This window comes from Dreissena polymorpha, chromosome 5, assembly GCF_020536995.1.
Source record: "Dreissena polymorpha isolate Duluth1 chromosome 5, UMN_Dpol_1.0, whole genome shotgun sequence".
Taxonomy (NCBI): Eukaryota; Metazoa; Mollusca; class Bivalvia; order Myida; family Dreissenidae; genus Dreissena; species Dreissena polymorpha.
The window spans coordinates 3,780,919-3,805,495 of record NC_068359.1 but is presented as its reverse complement, the minus strand read 5'-3'; the positions used below and the strand labels follow the sequence as shown (position 1 = coordinate 3,805,495).

General features: G+C 40.0%; 1 protein-coding gene across 1 annotated transcript in view; it reads right to left on the bottom strand.

Moving 5' to 3' along the window:
- LOC127881275 (uncharacterized) overlaps positions 1 to 24,577 on the bottom strand; it is a 146,025-nt gene that overhangs the window by 52,289 nt on the left and 69,159 nt on the right. The window contains 24 exon segments of the mRNA XM_052429021.1: positions 291 to 463; positions 1,353 to 1,473; positions 2,282 to 2,518; positions 3,364 to 3,505; positions 3,670 to 3,892; positions 4,111 to 4,332; positions 4,854 to 5,025; positions 5,778 to 5,955; positions 8,647 to 8,816; positions 9,455 to 9,686; positions 10,337 to 10,534; positions 11,105 to 11,202; positions 11,575 to 11,717; positions 11,974 to 13,500; positions 13,809 to 15,716; positions 16,829 to 17,061; positions 17,415 to 17,586; positions 17,929 to 18,139; positions 18,657 to 19,015; positions 19,317 to 21,436; positions 21,525 to 21,771; positions 22,043 to 22,276; positions 22,607 to 23,021; positions 23,023 to 23,772. Of these exon segments, the coding sequence (XP_052284981.1) occupies positions 291 to 463; positions 1,353 to 1,473; positions 2,282 to 2,518; positions 3,364 to 3,505; positions 3,670 to 3,892; positions 4,111 to 4,332; positions 4,854 to 5,025; positions 5,778 to 5,955; positions 8,647 to 8,816; positions 9,455 to 9,686; positions 10,337 to 10,534; positions 11,105 to 11,202; positions 11,575 to 11,717; positions 11,974 to 13,500; positions 13,809 to 15,716; positions 16,829 to 17,061; positions 17,415 to 17,586; positions 17,929 to 18,139; positions 18,657 to 19,015; positions 19,317 to 21,436; positions 21,525 to 21,771; positions 22,043 to 22,276; positions 22,607 to 23,021; positions 23,023 to 23,772 (10,485 nt within the window).

The following is a 24,577-nucleotide window of genomic DNA, read 5'->3' as shown; positions in this document are numbered from 1 at the left end:
TAAATATTCCAGATTGGCTAGCAAAATTATTTTTAATAAAATCCTTTGATTTAAAACAAAGTAAAAGATTTTGTACCAACAAAATTATGAGGCACTTTTCAAATTTATCACAATGGAAATATACCATATGACATCAAGTGGAGATAATACATATAATTTGAACACAAACCTTGGACTTAAAGTGATGCAAACAATTCCCTAAGGATGTTTTTGGAAAACTTTCTGAAAAAAAGGACCCATTTTCAGCACTTAATAATCGATTAAATAGTCAAAGGTCCCATACTTGAGACGTCAAGCGCTGCATCCCCCTCCATGTGTAGATCTGCCACTGAGATTGTTATGCGGTTGGCGGAGATAAGGGAGTCAAATCTCATGTGGATGTCAGAGGACTCCAAGTTGAAGTGGTCTGTGTGGTCGATAACTGCGTCAGCTTGCATGGACAAGCGCCCTATGCCGATGGTACCTGAGTAAAACAATGGAAGAAATATTGAATAAGAATGAGACTTAATTTCACTCTAACTTGTCACATTACTGTTATTGATCATAACCTTGTATGAAACAAACTGAACAAGAAACCGTCGGAGATGGGTGATGCTCCCCAAAGGTTTTTTTGTCACAATATTGTACTATATATTCAGATAAAAGGAAACGTCTAGTAGTTGGGGAGACAAGAATTGCACTATATGTACAGTTTATAGAAAATTTCAAAGGGCCATAAGTCTGTCAAAAATCATCCGACCAGAACCGGCTGATAATATGCACATCTCCTCTTGGTAGTGAAGCTTCCCATAAAGTTTGATTGAATTCCGGTCATTAGTTGCTGCGTAATAGCCCGGACAAGAATTGCACTATGTGTATAGTTAATGGAAAATTTCAAAGGGCCATAACTCTGTGAAAAATCATCCAACCAGAACTGACTGATAACATGCACATCTCCTCTTGGTAGTGAAGCTTCCCATAAAGTTTCATTGAATTCTGGTCATTAGTTGCTGAGAAATAGCCCGGACAAAAATTGTGCACGGACGGACACACGCACGGACAGACGAAGCGGCAACTATATGCTCCCCCCAAAAAATTTGGGGGAGCATAAAATAGGTCTTGGCTAAGTGTAGCACAAACATAGTTCAGCAGAAAGTCTTTTTCATTAGGATACAAATTGTGCCAATACATAGACACACATCATATAGTCAATAAAGACATTTGAAAAACACCGTCTTAAAGCTGGTTTGTTTTCCATTCCTTTTAATGAAAATGATATAATTGAACTTGAGCAAAAATAAATATAAACAACAGACTAATCACAAGATAAATATTCAAATACTGTCAAAATCAAAAGCTGAAACAATGTGTACCGTTGGGGTAAGTGCTGAGATCAGCGTTGACAATCTTGCTGTTGGAGGCCGTGTCAGAGATGTACATCTCAATATCCTCCTCCAAGGTGAGGTTCATCACACCGATCATGTGACCATCCAGCTGAATCACACACAATAATACAAACATGATTCAGGGTGAGGTTCATCACACCGATCATGTGACCATCCAGCTGAATCACACACAATAATACAAACATGATTCAGGGTGAGGTTCATCACACCGATTATGTGACCATCCAGCTGAATCACACACAATAATACAAACACGATTGAGGGTGAGGCTCATCACACCAATCATGTGACCATCCAGCTGAATCACACACAATAATACAAACACGATTGAGGGTGAGGTTCATCACACCAATCATGTGACCATCCAGCTGAATCACACACAATAATACAAACACGATTGAGGGTGAGGTTCATCACACCGATCATGTGACCATCCCGCTGAATCACACACAATAATACTAACATGATTAACCCTTTGCATGCTGGGAAATTTGTCGTCTGCTAAAATGTTATCTGCTGAATTTCTAAAATTAGCATTTTCTTCTATTCTTTTTCAAAGAATACTATCAGAATAGCAAACAGTTTGGATCCTGATGAGACCAGCCGTTCTGTGGCATCTCATCTGGATCCAAACTGTTTGCAAAGGCTTTTAAAATTCGGTCCCAGCACTGAAAGAGTTAATTGAAATACAAGTTGTTACATTTAAAAAGATTACAAATGCCAACAGCTGTTCACCACCAGGTTAATGTTGTTAAAGTAGGAACAGGATATCAATATGTTTCTTGCACCTAGCGAACAGAATCTCAATATTTTTAATTTACTTTTCTTCAGTACCTCAAAGTTATGGCATTTGAAGTAAAAGCATTCATGAATAAAATTAAAAAAAAATCATGTACCTGCATTGCAGGAATCTGCTGTCCAATCAGCCTGAAATCTGCGGACAGCCATATGTTAGAGTTGACATCGATTCGGAAGTTAATAGGTGGTGAAGAACGCAGGGTCTGGTACGTGGAATACTCTACATAGGCTGTCTGCCCAGCTTTCAAATGTAAGTACCCAGTCTTGTCACCCATCACTAGGTCAAAGTTAATGGAAGTGATCTTTTTTGTACCTGGACCAATTTCTAGCATTGCCTGAAAAAAAATGGATACATGTTTGTAATAAGTAATTGATTTACTAGCAAATATATATACAACAGGTAGTTAATATATTTGAGGGCATTTAAAGATCAAACAAAACAATCGACAAAAATGTATATTTTATATCAGCAAATACCAGCAACTAACTATTGTCATTAACATATATGGTATTTACTTTGAAGTACAAAGAAATATAAAGGCCTATTACAAAAACAGATAAAGATCACAAATTCAGACAAATAAATTTCTATTTATTAATTATAAAAGCTAAAATCCACATATTAATAGATGAGAGATTGAACGTTTTTTAACTTAAAAACTGCTAAGCTTAGAGTGATGCAACAAAAAAAAGGAACAAAAAAAAGACTATTGCAAAGCAATAAAAGTCCCCTACCGGCTCCACCATTATCAGAAATTTCACCATTGTCAGAATATTTTGTTATTTGTTGCCATAGCAACCAGAATTTTTGACATATGAACAAAATGTAATGACGTGCATAATGTCCATATTGCCATCTATCCATGACCAAGTTTCATGAAAAAATATTAAGGACTTTTAAAGTTATCGCAGGATCCAGAAAACCACCATTTTCAGCAGTATTTCTAGTCTATTTGTTGCCATAGCAACCAGAATTTTTGACGTAGGAACAAAATGAAGTGACGTGCATAATGTCCATATTGCCATCTATCCATGTTTCAAGTTTCATGAAAAAATATTCAGAACTTTTAAAGTGATCGCAGGATCCAGAAAAGTGTGACGGACAGACAGACTAACAGACGGAGTGCAAACCATAAGTCTCCTCCGGTGAAACTGGTAGGGGACTAAAAACAACATATACCTGTTTGTTAACCATGAGATGTTCAAAATGCAGGTGAGCATTGTTTGGTGTGTTTTGCTTGGAGTCGTTCACATGGCGTGGGTTTTTCTCATTTATCACCACAGGCTTGGGGACCTTCAGATTGCGACCATCAATATAGAGCCTGAAAAAATATATATTTATATGTATTAGTATTTTAGAATTATTTCTTTTTTATTGGGAAGTGAATTCTAGCTTTTACATTTAATTTTAAACAATTTACAAACTACAATAAATACATTTTTTTAGCACTATTACAGAAAGCAAAACCTGCTGAAAACATCCTACCTGCTTTGGTATGTGAATTCTCCAATCTTATCCTCAATAAATACAGTCCCAGGGCCTGCCAAATCTCCTTTATTTGTTCCAGCAGATCCGTAAGCAAGCAGCTCCCCCTTGTAGAGGTTGTAGTCCCAAGTGTGTATACCAATACGACCACCGGCACCACCACCGCTGTTGGAGCTACCTCTACCTCCAATCGTGGAAATTTTACCATGCCCAGAAAATTGACCTAAAAAAGGTAGCTGCCATTTATTAAAAAGTCTGTCTTTGTCTCAAAATTAAGTTTTAATTATGAAATTATTGTCCAATAAGTGAATTGGTTGATTAAAAACAGTTTTTTTGTTTTAGCAACAACAAAAAACACTTTAAACAATGAGTACTGACTTCTTATAGAAGTTTGCTAAAAAATAAACTAACTTTACTTAAACACAATTGTTCAACCATTACCTGATTCAATCCACACAGAGCCACCGCTACCACCACCGCCATTGCTACCACCAGCAGCTCCGTCCGCAAAAATGTTGCCATCAAGAAGGAACTCAGCCGGGACCTTAATGTAGAGCTGGCCACCTCCAAGGCCACCTAGTGTACCACCACCTTTACTGCCAAATGCCTTGGGCTTGTACACTGATCCATAGGCAATACCACCTCCACTGGCACCACCATTGGCTGGGAAAACGATTATAATGTTATAGATTCTCAAACCTTATATAAAATTGACACAGGACAAACAAGAAAGCAATATTCCTACTTTGCTTTTAACTTAAAAATTGTGCTAGGTATGCTATTGTGCTATATGAATACCTTCCTGAATTCTCACACATGAAATGAAAAATATAATATCTTAGAGATGTCTATGCCTTGTATGAACTAAACATGATTATAATTGTTTAGAATAGGTAGCTGATGTTTTTAATTTTAGCAGTTTTCTACACAACATTTGCTATAAAGCAACAACATGAAACAACTTTTAACTCTGACCATACACAGTACTGCAGATTTCCACAACACAAAATTTCAACTGATTTCAACAACTATATTTCTCCATATTATTTGCTTTAAAACACACAGTACTGCAGTGCTCCATGATACAAAATTTCAACCTAATTTCGACAACTATATTTCTCCATATTATTTGCTTAAAAAACACACAGTTTTGCGTTATTCAAAAAGTCTCTATATTGTCTTACCTCCACCTCCTTGTGAGGCGTGCCCAGCTCCAGCCCCTGGCGTTGACGAGTCCCCTGTCTGGGCCACCCGACTGGTGCCAACGCACACAAACTTGGCAAGGGGCTCAAAGAAGAAATCTGTGGCCAACACATCCATGGCATCTGCTCTGAACGTCGAGCTGTATTTGATATCCTGAATAGTTTACAGAGGGTATTAATATCACAATATGAAGCTTGGGACATGTGTTTGACATTATAAATAAACTGTTGAAATTTTTGTACATATGACACTATGAAACTCTTTTGATTACTTCTGTAATTACTTTGAATGGCATATTCAAGAAATATTTTTGGCTAAGTGTTGGTAATTGTAGTCATACATGGATGCATTTTTTCCTGTGATTGAAGCATGTCCTACTACCAGATGCGAACAGTGAGCTTAACAGATATGAAAGGAGCAATTCTAGTACATCATAAACAATTGCAATCCTCTGACCCTAAATTGTATTGCCTTGTCAGTTCGCACTTTTCATGAAATAGCTGTATGTTCACATTCAAGATGTGATTCTGAAAATAGCTCAGGGCTGGAAAACACCCTATGGCAATTACAAATCTCACAGTTTCCAGTTTTAAACATGGACCGTTTTCACCAACCCGTTCTTAGACATAAGAATGAAAACAGACTAGAACAAAGACAAATAAGTCTAGCATTTGAATGTATACACATAATACCACTGGTGATAATAACATTAACAAAATGTTTTTCATGAGAAGTGATGTAGACAGAGGTGAGTAATGCCAAGTAAGACTCAAAATTAAAGAATTTCTTGAATGTTCAAAATCAAAGAATATTCTTTCTTCTTTAACTAAAGTCTTACAGTTGGCTGGGTAATACTGCTGAGGCCCAGATCAAGCGAAGTTGAGAACTAGTTAAAACAATCGTACCAGAATGCCGACAGTCAGTTTCAGTGGCATGGGAGGGGGTAGTTCCATGACAGCCCAGGCTCCCAGCTCCATTGTGGCAAACTGGAAGGCGCCGGGCGTCCCCATGACTAGCTTGCCATCCTCCACGAAACTGGTCATAGCATCACTCTTGATGTTGATCACTCGACCGGGCACAATCCTGGGTATTAAATGACAGTTGTATGTATCCAGTTTATAGAAATGTGCAATTCTGGGTATTAAATGACAGTTGTATGTATCCAATTCATAGAAATGTGCAATCCTGGGTATTAAATTACAGTTGTATGTATCCAGTTCATAGAAATGTGCAATCCTGGGTATTAAATGACAGTTGCATGTATCTAGTTCATAGAAATGTGCAATCCTGGGTATTAAATGACAGTTGTATGTATCCAGTTCATAGAAATGTGCAATCCTGGGTATTAAATGACAGATGTATGTATCCAGTTCATAGAAATGTGCAATCCTGGGTATTAAATGACAGCTGTATGTATCCAGTTCATAGAAATGTGCAATCTTGGGTATTAAATGACAGTTGTACATATCCAGTTCATAGAAATGTGCAATCCCGGGTATTAAATGACAGTTGTATGTATCCAGTTCATAGAAATGTGCAATCCTGGGAATTTAATGACAGTTGTATGTATCCAGTTCATAGAAATGTGCAATCCTGGGTATTAAATGACAGTTGTATGTATCCAGTTCATAGAAATGTGCAATCCTGGGTATTAAATGACAGTTGTATGTATCCAGTTCATAGAAATGTGCAATGCTGGGTATTAAATGACAGTGGTTTGTATCAGTACATGGTAATGTGTCTGGTATATATAAATTAATTGTTTGGTTTATCACTGGACAAGGCACTATGATCCAGGGTATTAAATGCTTACATGCTGCCATGTATCCAGTATATATGAAAATATTTTCTTAAAACACAGCATTTCTTTACTATTGTAGGAAATGTTTCCTATTTTACAGACATGTATGCACTATAAAGGAAATGTTTAATACGTTAACAGTAATTATTTTCTATTGTACAAAATGTCACTAGTTGAAAACAAGAGGGCCAAGATGGCCCTAGTTCGCTCACCTGAGAGGAGTCGGTTCATTCAATCTTTACTAAATTCAAACTTGACCTAGATATTGTCCAGACAAACATCCTGGTCAAGTTTTATCATTATTTCATCTGCCAGTCATGATCAATGTACCTATGAAGTTTCATGATCCTAGGCGTAAGCATTCTTGAGTTATCATCCGGAAACCATTTTTCTAAGATGAGTCACCGTGACCTTGACAGCCATTGTGTGAATACGTTTTTTGGCACTGTGACATTGACCTTTGACCTAGTGACCTGATAATCAACAGGGGTCATCTGCGAGTCATGATCAATATTCCTATGAAGTTTCATGAACCTAGGCATAAGCGTTCTTGAGTTATCATTCAGAAACCTTTTACTATTTCAGGTCACTGTGACCTTGACCTTTGACCTAGTGACCTGAAAATCAATAGGGGTCATCTTCGAGTCATCATCAATGTACCTATGAAGTTTCATGATCCTAGGCATAAGCGTTCTTGAGTTATCATCTGGAAACCATTTTACTATTTTGGGTCACCCTGACCTTGACCTTTGACCTAGTGACCTGAAAATCAATAGGGGTCATCTACGAGTCATGATCAATGTACCTATGAAGTTTCATGATCCTAGGCCTAAGAGTTCTTGAATTAACATCCAGAAGCCATTTTACTATTTCGGGTCATCGTGACCTTGAGCTTTGACCTTGTGACCTAAAATCAATAGGGGTTATCTGCGAGTCATGATCAATGTATCTATGAAGTTTCATGATCCTAGGCATAAGCGTTCTTGAGTTATCATCCGGAAACCATTTTACTGCTTTGGGCCAACGTGACCTTGACCTTTGACCTAGTGACCTGAAAGTCAATAGGGGTCATCTGCGAGTCATGATCAATGTAACTTTCATGATGATTGGGCAAAAACTGTGACTTCTAGAGTGTTTACATGGTTTCTCTATAGCCAATTAGGGAAAACTGCCACTATATACTTATAGAGAAAAATGCCCCGCCCACTGGCGGCCATGATGTTTCACCGATCTCGACCATTTTCGAACTCGTCCGAGACATCATATGAACCAATGTTTTGACCGACTTTCATGATGATTGGGCAAAAATTGTGACTTCTAGATTGTTAACAAGGTTTCTCAATAGCCAAATAAGGAAAACTGCCCCGCCTACTGGCGGCCATGTTTTTCAACGGATCGGAACCACTTTTAAACTCAGCCAAGATATCATAAAGACAAACATTTTGACAAAGTTACATGAAGATTGGGCATGAAATGTGACTTCTACAGTGTTTACAAGGTTTTTCCTTTTTTTGACCTAGTGACCTAATTTTTGACCGGGCACAACCCAGTTTTGAACTCCGCCAAGATTTCATTGGGACAAAGCTTCTGAACAAGTTTCATGAACATAGGACAAGAAATGTTGCCTCTAGAGTGTTTACGAGCAAATGTTAACGGACGGACGGACGGACATACGACGGACAAAGACATTCTGTAATAATAATTGCTTTTTTTATGCATATGAAAGTAGTAAGGGTCACTGTTGTAATAAAAGTGGATGTAAACAGTACCGTATATAAAATGGATTTTGTGTAACGTTTATCATGGAATATGTTATAGGTGCATATATCAGTGTCAACACAAATCTATAAATGTAAGATATGATGTAAACTCCGTTTGGAAAACTGTCAAAAGGTCATGAATAAATATATGTGAATGAAACTTTCCAGAAATTGACAGCAGAGATATTCTCAAATGCAACACACAACACCAACCTAATATGTCTGACACCAATCATCTCCCCATTCCACTTGAGGGCTATCTCTCCCTGCCCCAGGATGTAGATGAGAGGTGAGAGGTATGCCCGAGAGGCGTTGTCTATCCACAGGTTGATGGGCAGCTTTGTGAGAGGCTGGTATTCCTCAAGGTAGGCTGTTTGTCCCTCCTGTACAGTGGTCACATGGTCAGCGAGATTGTTAAAACTGACATTGAAACGCATGAGATAATGGTCAATAAGTTACATAGATGTTGACAACAGTGGTCACATGGTCGGTCAGATGGTTAACATAGAAATTGAAGCCCGCTCTTGGAAAACTGGGCTAAATGCATTTGTAGCTGTCGACCCAGATTAGCCTGTGCAGTCCACACAGGCCCATCTGGTACGACACTTTCCTCTTTTATAGAAGTTTTGGTTTAAAGAAAGACTCCACTTAATGACAAATCGAGTATAGGAAGAAGGGTAGTCACTGAATAGCCTGAAGACTGCACGGTTTAATCTGGGATGACACTTAATGGCACATGCATTAAGCCCAGTTTTCCCAGAACCAGGCTCATTGAAGAATCACGTGCCTTTGGGTGAGTGGCCTTGAAGATACATAAATGTTGCCAAATGATGGACCTGTCAGTGTTTTTAACCAATCAACAACAAGTATAGGCTTTTTCAAACAATATTTGTCGGAAAAATAAGAAATTAGAATGATAATTACTACACTACAATCTTTGTCATAAACTCACCGATCATATGGAGTCATTTTACTGTAAACTGTAACCATTAAACAACACATGTTTAACATCCTCACTAACCTGAAGGTAGACTCTGCCAGAGGCGTCACCAAAGACCTTGTTACACTCCAGACTACGGACAACACTGTCTCCCGTCTTCAGTTGCAGGGAGGCGTTTCTCATGAGGTAGAGCTCGTCAAAGTAGAACTGGGCCTTGGCTGCACCGCTAGCCAGTTTCTCGTCCAGTATGTACTGGTGATCCCAGGACCGGGCCTTGTTGTTGATGTGCAGCTGCTCATACTGACGTGAGTTCCTGAGAGGACAATCATTTAATATTAGGAGGGTCAAATTTTAATTTAATAACTAAACAAGGCTATTGTCAAGCAATATGGTCCCCCACCGGCTCCACCATTGTCAGATTTATTTATTTTTTGGTTGCCATAGCAACCACAATTTTTGATGTAGGAACAAAATGAAATGACGTGCATAATGTCAATATTACCATCTATCCATGTTGCAAGTTTCATGAAAAAAAATTAAGAACTTTAAAAGTTATCGCAGGATCCAGAAAAGTGTGACGGACAGACAGACTGACAGACAGAGCGCAAACCATAAGTCCCCTCCGGTGAAACCGGTAGGGGACAATAATGTCACACTGCTGAAAATCAAACAGTCTTATCAGTTTCCATGTTTTAATCTTTTAATTGGACTGTTGTGTAAAGAGTTTCCTATCATACACATTTTAACATAATTTTAATCTTAGCATTTCTTATTGTGCACTCAAAACTTAATGCTTAGTACATTTTAGCTATATTATAAACAAAGTTTCTGTTTTCTAATAATCGTTTATACATTTTGAGCAGTTTTAAACAAACATAAATTGTGAAAATGTACAACTCATTTAATACAATCCCTAGACAATCTTAAGATACGCTCATAACACAGCAAGAGACTCTGTCATACCTGTAGTCAAAGATGTACACGGAGCCTGGACCTCCAGCAGTCAGGTAGTAGCCCTTGCCGCTGCCTCCCAGGGACTCATATGAGCCAAAGAAGTATATCTTTTCTTTAAGGTAAACCGCAATCCTTCCACCTGATCCACCGTGGTAACCATTGCCTCCATGAGACTGAAGCTTACCGTGTCCTTCAAGGTTCTGGGACCTGCAGGAAATTTGTGTAGTAGAAATATTCAGAAATAGATTAAAGTGAAATCAGCTGATTGGCGTAGCAATCCTAGATCATTTTGTGATACAATGCAAACACTGTTTGAATTCACCAGTAAAGTATGGGCTAACTAATTTTTACCCAACCAGTCTGTTTTACCCAAACGTGTGTTTGCTAATGGCCCATATACAGGTACCCTTTTATTTATACATTCTGAGTTAAGTCTTGTTTTTCAATTGAAATAGCAAACTACATGACAAACTGCATGGATAACAATGAAAATCCATTTTTCCGTTTTCTAAACTGAAAACAAATATATATCTGGAAAGAATGTGCTTCATGCATGTGCATTAATTGTCACACGGACAACACTTTCCGCCTTAACAAGATATTTGCAAAGAAGAGATTTCATTTTAACGAAAAATACTATACAAGCAGAAAGTGTTATTTCTAATAAGCTTGTGCGTACTGCACAGGCTAATCTGAGACAACACTTGACGCACATGCATTAGGTCCCGTTTTGCCAGAGCATGGCTCATATATTGTTATTCTTTAAGCAAGACGTACTGTATGTACACTGCTCCACCACTGCCTCCACCCGAGTCACTCCCTCCTGGCGCACCATCCACAGATATTGTACCATCTATCAACAGGTCAGTTGCAACCTAGAATGAAATACAGCATATACCTTCAACCATCTATCAACAGGTAAGTTGCAACCTACAATGAAATACACCATATACTTTCACTTTGGCAACTGAAAGAACAATACAAAATTTGACTATGAATTACATAATTGGAGCGCTGACTCCTGCCAAAATGTATCCATTTCCTCAACAATTTCAAACAGCATCATCTAAAATATTCTTTTTTGCAATAAGAACAGCACACTGTTAAAGATAGAGCATTCACAAAATCATTCAAAAGACACAAAGTACTGAATCATCTCTGGAATATGACTGAGTATTTGCATAAGCCAAAGCTTTTGATGACATCATAATAAACAAAAAGGTTTTCATTAATGCCATTGATCTTACCATAAGGCTGATGTAACCGCCACCATTCCCGCCTTTTTCGTACTGGCCGTTACCTCCCCTGCTACCGCGGTGGGTAGGGAGGTACAGGCTGCCATAGTATTTGCCGCCTTTTACTCGCTCACTGTTACTCGAGTCGTAATCACCTGAAAAATAATTGTGAGTAAGTGTTTGAGATTGTATACAAATACACACTTGATTTGGATTTGAATGTTCATAGAACTTAATATAGAGATTTATATCTGACCTTATTTTAACACGCAAAGAGTATTTTCCCTTATTTTTTTTTATTTTTTTTTCTCACATTTAATAAGGGTGTAATCATAAGTCTTAATATACAAAAACACTATTTAATACCAAATAACAAATGAAGGTTAAAATGCAAAAAAACACCGTACTCACCTCCACCATTTGTTGCATATCCACCTCCTGTACCAAAGTACTTGCTTTGTATGACAGGCTGAGTTGATGGGGCTTCTGTGGGTACCAAGTCAGCAGGAGATGCAGTGACAGGAGTGCAGACAATCGTCACATTCAGGCTGGTATTGTTAGCATTGGTGGTATTCACAGCAGTGGAATTTGTCCCATTAACTAGATTAATTACTGGCGCGTCGGTGTAAACAGGAGGAGCATCAGTTTCTTCACTCTGATCAACATTTATAGCATCGGCTGATGGAGTTGTCATATCAAATGGAAGTGTGGTTTTAGGGGCACTGGTGGTAGTGGTGACCTCACCAAGAACTTTCCCTGTAGAGTCTACTCTCACACATTTCATTACTGGAGCTGGAGTGGAAGTAGTAGACGTTGTAGCAGCCTCTGTGCCTGCTATGGTGCCAGTAACACCAGCGTCAATGCCTCTGCCAAGGGATTCATCTTTCTTGTCTTCTGGTCTATATACGGCAGAGGCAGTCAGGGTAGCGCCTGCCTCCAGTTGGAACACACCAGTTATGATTGTGATGCTCTCAGCCGAAATGACGGACTGGAATCGTGCATCGATTCTTGCAATGAGCTGCTTTACAGTTTGGTCAGGCGCATATTTGATCTCTGAGAAACTTCTCAGGTCCAATGTTCCAAACGTGACAGTGCCAGCTGGGTCAGTAGAACTGTAACCTCCTTTTGACGGGTCAATGGAAGCTGTGTGTGCATTTTCTCCGAGGTATAACAGGGTTTCAAACCCAAGGATCAAGTCAGCAATGCCCGTCAGGCGGCTGTTGATAGAGACAGATCGTTTCTCAGACTGACCTTCAAGGAAAACACCAGTACCATACACATAAGTGATGGATGGGAATACAATTTCAGATTCTTTATCCGTTATGAAGTTAATCCCAGTAATGAACGCGTTTCTCACCGATGGTCGGTACTCAACTAGAAGCTTCTGTTTTGCATGTAGATGGATAAGACCGGTACCATCACCAATGGTGGAATAAATGTCAAGTTTTGTGCTCCTTCCATCTTCTGCCATATGTAGTGAAGCCTGCTCCAGTAAATGCACTTCATCGAAGTAATGATCAGTGAAAGACTCATCGATAGTGGCATACTTGTCATGTGGTCTGTTCTTATTGTTGAGCAGGAGTCTCTTGTATTCCTTAGAGGCTCTGATATCCTTCAGGTACACAGTGCCACCGCCCGCACTCTGGGTATCATCCTTACCGCCGCCTCCATACACTGTGTAGCTGCCCTCATACACGATCTGCTGAAGGCAATGAACAGCCACTCGACCAGCGGCACCACCACCATTGTTATGACTACCAGTGCCACCCATGGAAGAGATAACACCGTACCCTTCAAAGTCGTAGACTTCAATGAGAATGCTGCCTCCACTGCCAGCACCTCCAGGAGAGCCATTTGGGTTAGAGTCTTCACCGTTGGCTGCAATCGTACCATCATTGATCAACAAGTTACCCAGCTGCAAGTGGATCCAGCCTCCACCTGAAATACAGCAATCAACTCCCATTTACCTTATACACAATAAGTCATCATACACAAAATCTATTCAGTCTGGAAGAACAAATACACTGAAAAAACAACATATTTCTGCCAACCAGCCTGGGTGTTCCCATAATATAGCTGTTTTTCACAGGATTGTATAAAAATTATTTTCATTATACAGTACAGGCACTTCCCTTTTTTCAAATTTAACACAATACGCTAAGATGTTTTTTAGTTTTTTGGGCATACAATTAACTAACGTAACAAATTCAATAAAATAAATATAAGGGTTAAAAACAGTAAAATACCTCTGCCGCCAGATTTAGTTCCAGTGCTGGCATCAAAGGTTCCTCTGCTGCCAGCCTTTTTAGGGTAGTAGAGGGAATTGTAAGACGCCCTTGTCACCGCAGTTCCATTGAGGTCCTTTCCCCCACCACCAACACCACCATGGGCTGCACCTCCGGAATAGCCATTGCCTCGCAGCCCAGAGCCTTCTGTGATGTCCATTTTGTCTGAATCGGGGCGATGTTTACTGGAGCAGCTCAGGTAACTTTCCAACTCCAGATCGATGTTGGATGCCGTCACGTTGAAATAATCAGAGTAAATCTTGGCAGCAAATTTCAGATTGATGTTGCCGGCCTGCATGAGTGCCCCAGTGTTGGAGTCGTACTCGATTTTACTGCCAGGTTCCAACTGCAGTGTTCCAAATGTAACATACTTGATGGCATCGAGATTTGTCTCTGAGAAAGACACAATCTTAGCATTAGAGCCCATCCTCATGTTTCTGTTTGGACCCAAGTACAAATTGGACACACCTCTCATAACACCATCCAGGTCAAATGCAATATCACCCAGACCCAGGATCGTTACAGTCTCAGACAGAATGAATTCTCCGCCATCATGAAGCTCAATATTGACCTTAAGTTTTGAGTTGGCCTTCGTGTCAGTTATAGACCGTTCCAGGGTGCCCTTCTGGTTCTTCTGTATCCTAACCAACCCAGTTCCATCACCATTCACTTTCATAATATTCAACTCTCTGTTCTTTCCATCCTTTACTACCTGAAGTTTAGCGTAGTTGTAAATATCAACATCATCAAAATTAAGAACCAGATTTGCTTCATTGAGCGTAGTGTAATAGTCTTTTTGTCCATTGGGATTGTCACAAACAAGCTTCTCTCCGTATGTTTGTGAAAACGTGTATACTGATCCAGGACCACCATTGCCGTGTGGGGCTTTAGAAGTACCACCACCTGCACTGAATGTTCCTTGGAATAGATCATTCTTCATATTGACAGCAATATGTCCACCACTGCCAGCACCAGCGTCTGGATTAGTGGTTGACCCGCCAACAGTTTCCAGTGATCCCAAGCCTTTCAGTGCTACGCTACAGACCACATAGATACTACCACCAGCACCACCACCGCCTATTGTGGAATCGGCACCAGAGGATCGCAGGATACCATCCAAGACCAGCTCCTTGGTGGCGATCTTAATAAAGCCACCACCCTTTCCACCGCTGCCACCTGATGCTCCAGGAGTTAAAGGCATGAAGATGGTTCCATATGGCTGAGATGCGTCATCCACAGTTTGGTTAGTACCAACCCCACCGGCAGCAGTATGGGCACCACCATTTTTGTTCTTTCCATGAGCAGCTGCAGGAACCAGAGGATCATCAACCTTGGCCTTGCCATTTGTGCTCAAAGCAGCTTCACGCTCAAGAATGAGATTGACTGCTGTCAATTGGACAAACTCTGCTTCTAGGACAACAAATCGCTTCAGTTCCAGTGTCCCGATGGTCAAAATCAGACCTCCAGAAGGAATTATGAAGTTGGAGCCAGCTTTCAACTTGATTGATACCAAAGAGTAGCTGCCTTGAGCGCTAGTGGCTTTGTAGGCCCCGTTGCCATAGGAGGAGGTGAAGGTTGTTTTGTGACCTTGAATTGTCCCACCATTTTCCACAACAAGGTTACTGAATGTACATGTACCCTTAATGTTAAGAAGCACCCCAGCAACAGTCAATGTATCTGGAACATGCAGAGTGGCGTTTTCTCCGATCTCAAAGTTGATTGTAGTGATAAACTTCCCAATCAAACCTTCCACCACTGCTGCTCTCACTTTTTGCTGGTCTGTCACATGCAATGTACCTGTCGTGTCACCGGCAATATCTGCCAGGCGGAATTCCGTGCTCGCTTCTCCATATATTGCATTTGCATATCCTAGAAAGCAAGCATACTTTAAACACCAGAGAAGCAGTATAAACGGGCCACAAACTCACAAAATGGCTACTTTTCAGTTGTACACTGGTGTGTAAACAGCAGAAAACAAAAATGAATATTTTCAAAATATTTAAGTTTGTATTTAGTATTTTCCAATGAAATTTGGCATACATATACTTTAGTATACAAAAAAATGTAAGTGTAATTTGATGTTTGTAAGTTATCTAGTTATTGACTTACAGAAAAAAGTTTTTGTTGTCTGCTTGAAATTCAAATTTCCCTGTAAATGCTAAGCACCACCCACTTGAAAGGTTATGAACTTCTCTCAGCCAATAGCTAGCGGATGACTCAAATCAAGTTTACATGTAAATACAGATTCAACATTGCTGTCTGCTCAAACACGTCTTTCTGTTTATAAACAATCTAATGTTATCAGCAAAGCACTGGCAGATAAACTAAGCCCACTAGTTAATGAAGGTTAACATTTTACCACCGCAAAATCAAGCTAGTAAAATCCGGCTTTTAAGTAAAGATTCATTCTAATGAAGTTGTTTATTCATTGTTTAAGTTGAAATATGAAAAAGTACATAAGCGAATTAAACTATTAATGAGCATAAAGCAAAACTGTAACTTCATGTAGATTCTTACTAATTTCAGCAGCATATAATAATATATATCTACTAATCTTTCATGAAAATCCTTCAAAGGGTATAGGAGATAAGAGTGATTAAGTACCTATCAACAAACGGGCAAAGCACATTCAATAGCCATTCCTGCTGTGCAACAGTGGACGACAAACAACTAACAATCCAAAACAAGAGATGTGTTTGTCAGAAACACAATGCCCCCTATTGCGCCGCTTTGAAGCCATAAATTTGACCTTTGACCTTGAAGGATGACCTTGACCTTGACCTTTCACCACTCAAAATGTGCAGCTCCATGAGATACACATGCATACCAAATATCAAGTTGCTATCTTCAATATTGCAAAAGTTATGAAGTAGGTTAAAGTTTTGGTTTGAGTTTTGGGACACACACACACATACAATGACAGACAGGCCAAAAACAATAAACCCCTGATCTTTCGATCCGGGGGCATAAAAATAACTTACCAGCAAGAGTCAGAATATTATAAGTGAACTCGGACTTGGAGGCATCGCCACTGATGTAGGCCTTAGTCTGCTGCTGTACAGAGCTATCCACATCACCCACAATGGACAGTTTGTGCACCAGTTTGGGAGACTTCCCAGACTTGATGTAGATTGTACCGGGTCCAGCCTTCACTGTTTGCAGGTTATTGCCATTGCCGCCACCATACGCTGACATTTTGCCAATGAATTCATCGCTGTAAGTACATTGGTGACTTTCTTATTCTTGCAAATTTTGCCAAGCAGTTGTACTGGGCATAAAGAATTGCTAAGTAAAATCAGATCTTTGATTAGAATTAAAGATATTTCTGATTGATATGTGCTATGATTTTAAAATTGAGAAAGTCCATCCAAGCCTTGCCAGACTAAAATGTCTTTGAAATGTTTTATTCAACTCTTTCAATGTCAAGACATCAGTTAAATGAAACACTCACACTTATATCTTATATTACTTAAAAACCCAATTCTAGCTGGATGGAATGACTGCTTAAAAGCAACAAAGCACTGCTGCCACAAATTCAAACAAACACAGAAAGCAACAACAACATACTTGGTTGTTATGGAGATGGCTATTCTTCCTCCAGCACCACCACCTCCATCACCTTTGCCCTGACCACCATTGGCTTCTATTTTCCCGCTACCAAGGAGCTCTGGTGTGGTTATAGCCATGGTGCCTCCACTTCCACCACCGGCGTTAGTTCCATTGCCATCAGCACCATTCACTTGCAGAGTACCTGTGCACATGGTTTATAAGGAAAGTGAAAGTTTCTATTTCAACAAAAAAGCTTTTAAATAAGTGATACATTTCTAAATCATGAATTCTACTATAATAAAGGTGATAAATCAATGTAACTGTTGTCTTCAAAAGTACGGTATTGCAGTCATTATAGACACATCCAGAAAGCATTAATGGGTTCATATGGAAAGTGTTGTCTCTGCAAATCATACAAATTAGTCGATACAATAGTTATATCATCAAAGCACCAGTCCTGAAAATAACTAGTTTGTTTGGAACTAAATGTTTATAATGACATTTGAATTCAATGGTCTTTGATCACAATAACATAGTAACATACCATCAATGGTCAGTGAGCTGTATAGGAAGAGTTTCAGGTATCCACCACCGGAGCCACCAGTGCCACTGGCAGAGTTTCCACCGCCACTTCCTGCCTCCGTTGGGAATCGTGTGTTGTCATACACCACACCTCCGGCAACTGTAGAGCTGGGGGAGCCACCTGTGGCACCGTGACCCGCACCAGTACCAATCTGGTTTTTCTGGAAACATAAAAAAGTTTTTGAATTTTTAAAGACATGATCATATATGTGTAAACACTGCCATATCTTATCTTGTTGAAAACTACACCCATTGAAGACTGCATAATAAATAAATATAGAACAAAAGTCAATCAAGTCCTCAGGCATCTAAAATAAGAAGGATATTATTGAAACTGATGGAGGACTTCTTCTAAGTATTGGCACGTTGTGAGCAATAACTTGCAAGGAGTATAATAATCAAAAATTGCGTGCAGGTTTTTTCCTATTTGAACTAAACATCACATCAATTATTTCATTTTACATTTTCTCTTTATTTTGATATGATATGGCCATCAGCTATTTGAACGCATAGATCCACACAAATCCAAAGGTCACAATGGCTTAACTCAACATATTGGCATTTTAACCTCATACAAAATTGAGCCTAAACTGCTGGGGAAAGATCGAGTGTTTTTTTTTCAGATTCCAAAAAAAAGAACAAAATTTATGTTATAATACACATAAATCTCAAGATTACCATGGAACCAGCTCCAGGTCCTGTTTGGGCAGTGAAGCCTCCACCTGTGAGTGTCAACACAGATCCAGGATGTAACACCAAGTTTGTGGCCGTGATATCAAGACTCTGTCCTTGCAGCACGGACCCATAATGCAACTCCAGTTCAATGAACTGAATTCCTTTCAGCGTTAATGGATCCTTCTCAAAAACAACCTCTGCAAAACTCTCCAAGGTGAATTTGGAAAAGCTGTATTTGCCCTTCTCTGTCAGGATGATGTGCTGACCGTCGGAGTTACAGCAGGTTCCTGTCCTTACATTGGCTGATAGTTTGAGTTTCTGGTATGAGGAAATTATCAGGTTCTGTATGTTGGATAGGATACCTGTAATAAAATTGAACTTTATATAGATTATACTTTGATGAGTAGTAACCAATTATTTTTTATCTTATTTGTTTATATATCCAGCTAATGCTATTAACACAAATTATTTCAACTGAAAACAAGTTCATTAAATTCAATCATTTAACGACTGTATTTAAGTATATTATTATTTTATTATGAACAAATAATGGATGCATTCCAAGCCAAGAATAACAATATGAAATCATGATAACATCATAAATACAAAAACAATGTCAAATAAAGTTATAAAACGTCAGAAAACACCTTAAAATGTTCATACCTTCCAAAGAACTGGCTTCTCCTTTGAGTTCCACAGACTTTGGTAGTCTAAGTTCTCCATCTTGTTTCAGGTCAAAGCTACACATAATGGCACTATAGGTCAGTTCATAATCTGGACTGAAGACAGTGTTGTCACCGACAACGATAGTGCTTCGTGATCCGCATGTGAGAGTCTTAGCCTTAAAGTGAAGATTTGGAGTGAACAGCCAAACTCTGGTTGAGCCCCCAAGATTCAAATTGTTGACTGTGTAAAGGTTTGCAGACTTCACATCGATATATGATACACCATCAACCGCACCTTTGGCACCACTGTTGTCAAAGAAGAAATTCTCCACATAGCCCGGGGAGCCTGCTTCTTGGACAATAGCGTACGTAGTGCCAGACCCGCCAGCCTGACCAGAAGTAGAGGACCCTCCATGGAGCTTGTAGTTTCCTTGGAAATGGAAGTCACCATCCACATCAATGAAGATTCTTCCACCACCACCACCACCACCAGATACGGAGCTTCCACCTGTTACTGACAGCATTCCTGACCCCTTCATGTCCTTGATCACTTGAACGTGAATAGCGCCACCACTGCCACCGCCACTTGTGCTGTTAGCAGAGCCTCCATTGGCACTGATTGTTCCCTCAACGGTCAGTAGGGTATTGATCTCCAAGATAATGTAGCCACCTCCTTTGGCGCCTGTTTCAGAAGTTCCGTTGCCACCAGCAGAGCCGAACTCTGTGGCCTGGTTAAAGAGGCCCTCAAAGTTGGAAAGGGGTTTCATGCCATTGGTGGAATCACCACCTTTGCCGCCATGTGTTCCACCTGCACCTGAATTTCCATTTCCACCTGGGGACTTGCCATCATTCATGTTCCCTCTATCAACACTCAACAGACCTCCATAGGCGACCTCCATGACTGGAGAACTGATGAACAGATTTCTTGCCTCCACCTTGCCACCATACTTAACATTGAATTGCTTCACCATGGAAAGTGTGTATCTATCCATGCTGTCCAAACTCAGCTCCAGGATTCCATCCATGGTGACATCGATATTGTTGAAGCCTAAAGTACCGATTGGTTTCAGGTTGGAAGTATCGAGACCCGAACGACTCTTTGAATGTATGACAACACGGCCACCTGAAGATACAGTCATTTCACGGACCCCTATCACTGTGCCATAGATCTCCAAATTGTACCAATCCTTTCCAGTGGCATCATCATCTTTCAGCAGAATTTTGGATGGAATAGTTGCCAAGCCACCTTCTTTGATTACAATCTTACACATTAGAGCGTAAGGCGACAAAGTACCGTAACTGGTAGCAATACTGAATGTCTGTCCACTGGAAATAGTAAGAGTACCAGAATAGTCTCCAAGGATCTTGTTTATAGTTACTGGCAAAGTTCCGTCAAATTTAACCTGTCCGTGGCCATTAATTACAAGGTCAGTCATTGACTGTACCCCTGAGACATGTGTGAAACTCTCAGAGACCTGTGCACAGTTATCAACAGTAACAGTCTCAAACTGGGCACCACCAGATTGCTGGTATTTCTTGTAGATGGTACCAGCAGCACCAGGAGATCCCCCACTGGCCCCAGCACCACCACAGACACTTACATCACCTAGGAAACTTGTCATTGTTGTTGCATCAATTGCGATCCTTCCACCACCACCACCACCGCCAGAAGCAGCAGCAGTGCTACCACCAATGGCTGACAGTTTGCCATGTCCCTGCAGTGTGGCAGCTTTAATCTTGATAGAACCACCACTGGCCCCACCTGATGTTGTGCCGTTCAAACCCTCTACGCTTAGAGACCCGTCTATTTCTGCTGTTCCAGTGATGGACAGGTCAATTATACCTCCTCCACGTGCACTACTGGTGCCACTGCCATAATCTGCAGGACTGTTTGTTGAGCCATAGGAAGCGGATGTGCTGTTTGATCCACCTACACCACCATAGCTAGCACCCACTTTAGTAGTGGAGGAACCGGTGCCATCAGCAAGGAAACCACCACCATTCAGATTGATTACAGCACCATCTTCGATTGTCAGTTCCGTAGTTGTGATGCTCAATTTCTTCTTTGTCCCTTGCAGGATTAGCTTTGACAATGAGTCCATCTTGAATTTCGTTAGTCTGAATCATCAACATGCTGTGGGCAAACGTTACATTGGCACTATAACCGATCTCAAAATTAGTCAAGGAAATCTTGCTGGCATCAGACCCAAACAAAGCAGTCTCAGCAACAGTTGTGTTAGACCAGGCCGACAGTTTCATGGTGGTGACAGAGACCTTAGCAGTGGATGCTACGGTGAAAACACCATGGTTGTCTATGGTGAGAGATGTTGCTGTGACAGATCCGTCCAGCTTCAAAGATGGCTTGCTTCCTGTTACAATCAGGTTACCGTTCACAACAAGAGCACCTGTTGCAGCTATGCTTATATTGCATGCAAATCCACTGTTGGTATCACCTGAAATTATAAGAAAATTGAATTACTGTGAATTGTTCATTTTTTCTGCAAATACACAACTGAGATTTAAGAACGAAATTTCATTGAATTAACCTGATTATTTTCTTGAAAGGAAAGTGTTTTTTCCCCATACATTATTACAAGCTCACACATCATTACAACAAGAGCATGGTAACTAAGGGCAGGTTTTGACAAAAAAAAGACAACATGTATGATTGTGAAAATCTATAACATATAACTTTTTTGTGGGGAGTAATGAAAGTTTGCATACCCATAGTGTTAGTCGTCAGGGTAATCGAAGCTGGTATAGCTAAACTGCAAATGTTGGTTGATTCCTTATCCTCTTGAACAGCAATTTCCTGAATAGTCACACTGGCAGACACGGAAATGGAGGCAGCGTTGGCAATTGTCAGTTTAGTAATGCTGGTGTCTATAATTGTGCTCTCAGTGGCTTTACCATCAATTATGACATTAGTAGACCCTGGTTGCTGAATATAAACAGTTCCTGAAATCAAAAGCAATTCAACAAGTTATCATAAGACAACAACAGTTCCAACTTGTCAGGATATACCCTCTTTTCAAGGTCTGGGTTACATTGATCTGTGAAGGATGTCATTATTTGTTGTGCAAATGAGGCCCAGAAAATAATGGAGCTAACAATAAACAGTGCATTGCCATGAAAACTGGTATTCAATGTATTGCATTTTAATTTAAATAATTTGTGTCGATTATCCACATAAAGTTGTTTTAGGAACATAACAAACATATGTTCAATAAATAACAACTTCATGTGTGAACTAAAACATAATCAAATTAAAAGAAAAAGGTCACTTACCAGAACTTCCAGTGTTTTTACTTGCATCCGCACCACCCTTGGCTGAAGCCTGTCCAGTAAAGCTGTAGCTGGTAGAAGCAATGGCAGCTATACGTCCACCGCCACCACCACCAGGGCCTCCTTCAACCTTTAAGTAGCCATTGCCAGTAATGGTCTTAGCTTCCAGCCAGATGGAGCCCCCACTTCCACCCCCTGCTGAATGGGCGCTCATGTCGATAGTACCGTCAATATTTAGGGTGTTGGTAACGGTCATTTTAATTTGAGCACCACCACAGCCGCTTGTTGCCGTGGCGCCAAAGCCATTGCTGCCGTATGTGTTTGGGGTGGTGATACTGCCATAGGGAGATTTGGTATTTCCAATACCAGAACCAGCATGAGTAGCCCCTTTTCCTGTTGCAGTTGGGGCCCCAGGGCCTATTAGACATGAACCCTTTCCCAACACCAGTTATCAAGCCTCCAAACTTGATATCCACATTGGCAGCGGTAATCGTAGTGAGGTTTACACCAGTGGCTGATCCTTTCACTCTGATTTCAGCTCCAGGCTCAATGGTCAGTGTAGTAAAGCTGTACGATGCTCCAGTTATCACCTCACAGAATTGTCCTCTCTTCAGGTCCAATGTGCCGTTCAGCGGACATGCTGTGTAATTCAGAGCGGTTTCTACTTTTGAAACGGTCCCTTTCTGACCAGAGCTCAAGCTGAAGAGATTTGTATCCAGTGTAAAGTCTGCTGTTGTGTTAAAGTATGTAACACTCATGTAAACTTTTTGAGTAGATGGACAATAGGTTGAAGCCGCCATTTTCCCTTCATAATCCACAACAACCGTGTGAACATTTAAGTCAGAGGCTGGATAGGACATACGCAGTTCTCCCTTTTCTCGCACAGTCAACAGGTCTGTACTGGTGGATATTGTGCCGCAAATATCCAGCCACCATCCCTTGTCAATGATCACAGTTTTTGGCAGGTCAATCTTGCCACCATGTGCCACATGGACGTTGGTGCCAATGCTCAGTGTGTTAACGATGCCAACACGTGTACCCCAATACAAGTCAACATTTTTCTCAACTTTGACCACTGAGTTATTGTTTCCCTTGATTTTGCCCACATTTGCACTGAGTGCTGGGAGCGTGTTTCTGCCCTGGAAGCCGGTATGACCACGGCCATACATCTGGAACAAGGAAATACAATTATTATTTGTTTACTGTTTTTAACCCTTTGCATGCTGGGAAATTTGTCTTCTGCTAAAATGTCGTCTGCTGAATTTCTAAAATTAGCATTTTCTTCGGATTTTTTTTTCAAAGAATACTATCAGAATAGCAAACAGTTTGAATCCTGATGAGACGCCACGTTTTGTGGCGTCTCATCTGGATCCAAACTGTTTGCAAAGGCCTTAAAAATTTGATTCCAGCGCTGAAAGGGTTAACAGTATTTCAATCATGTCACTACAGTAAGTAAACACACAGTTTTCTGTGTTAGATGGGTTACTACTTATGCCAGTAACTGACAACTGTAATCTTGAATCAGCTGTACCGTGAGAATAGCAGCAGAAATAATTTCATGACTAATCATCACACATGTTATGTGGCCGGGCCGACAATAGATCTTTCAATCAAAGTTGTACAGTGTTGTACCAACTATGCCAGCCAACTCATTAGGGAAAATATTATCAAAAATTAGTTTTTTGAGATGTTCATAGTTTCAATTAAATTTGTTTAATATTAAAATATTAGTGCAATAAAAAATAACTATATTAAATGGATGAAACCACACAATACACAAGGCAATAACGCGTATTCATAACAACACAGTAAAGTGTGTTTATAATGTAACATTTCCCATGCTCTTGCTTTTTTTATGAGGAAACATCTTAGAAAAGTCTACATTATTAAGAAGAAGGTTTTTATTTGCGCTTTGATCCTTCAATTGTCTATTTACTTAAGAAACACGAACCAAATAAGTTGTACACGTAAACA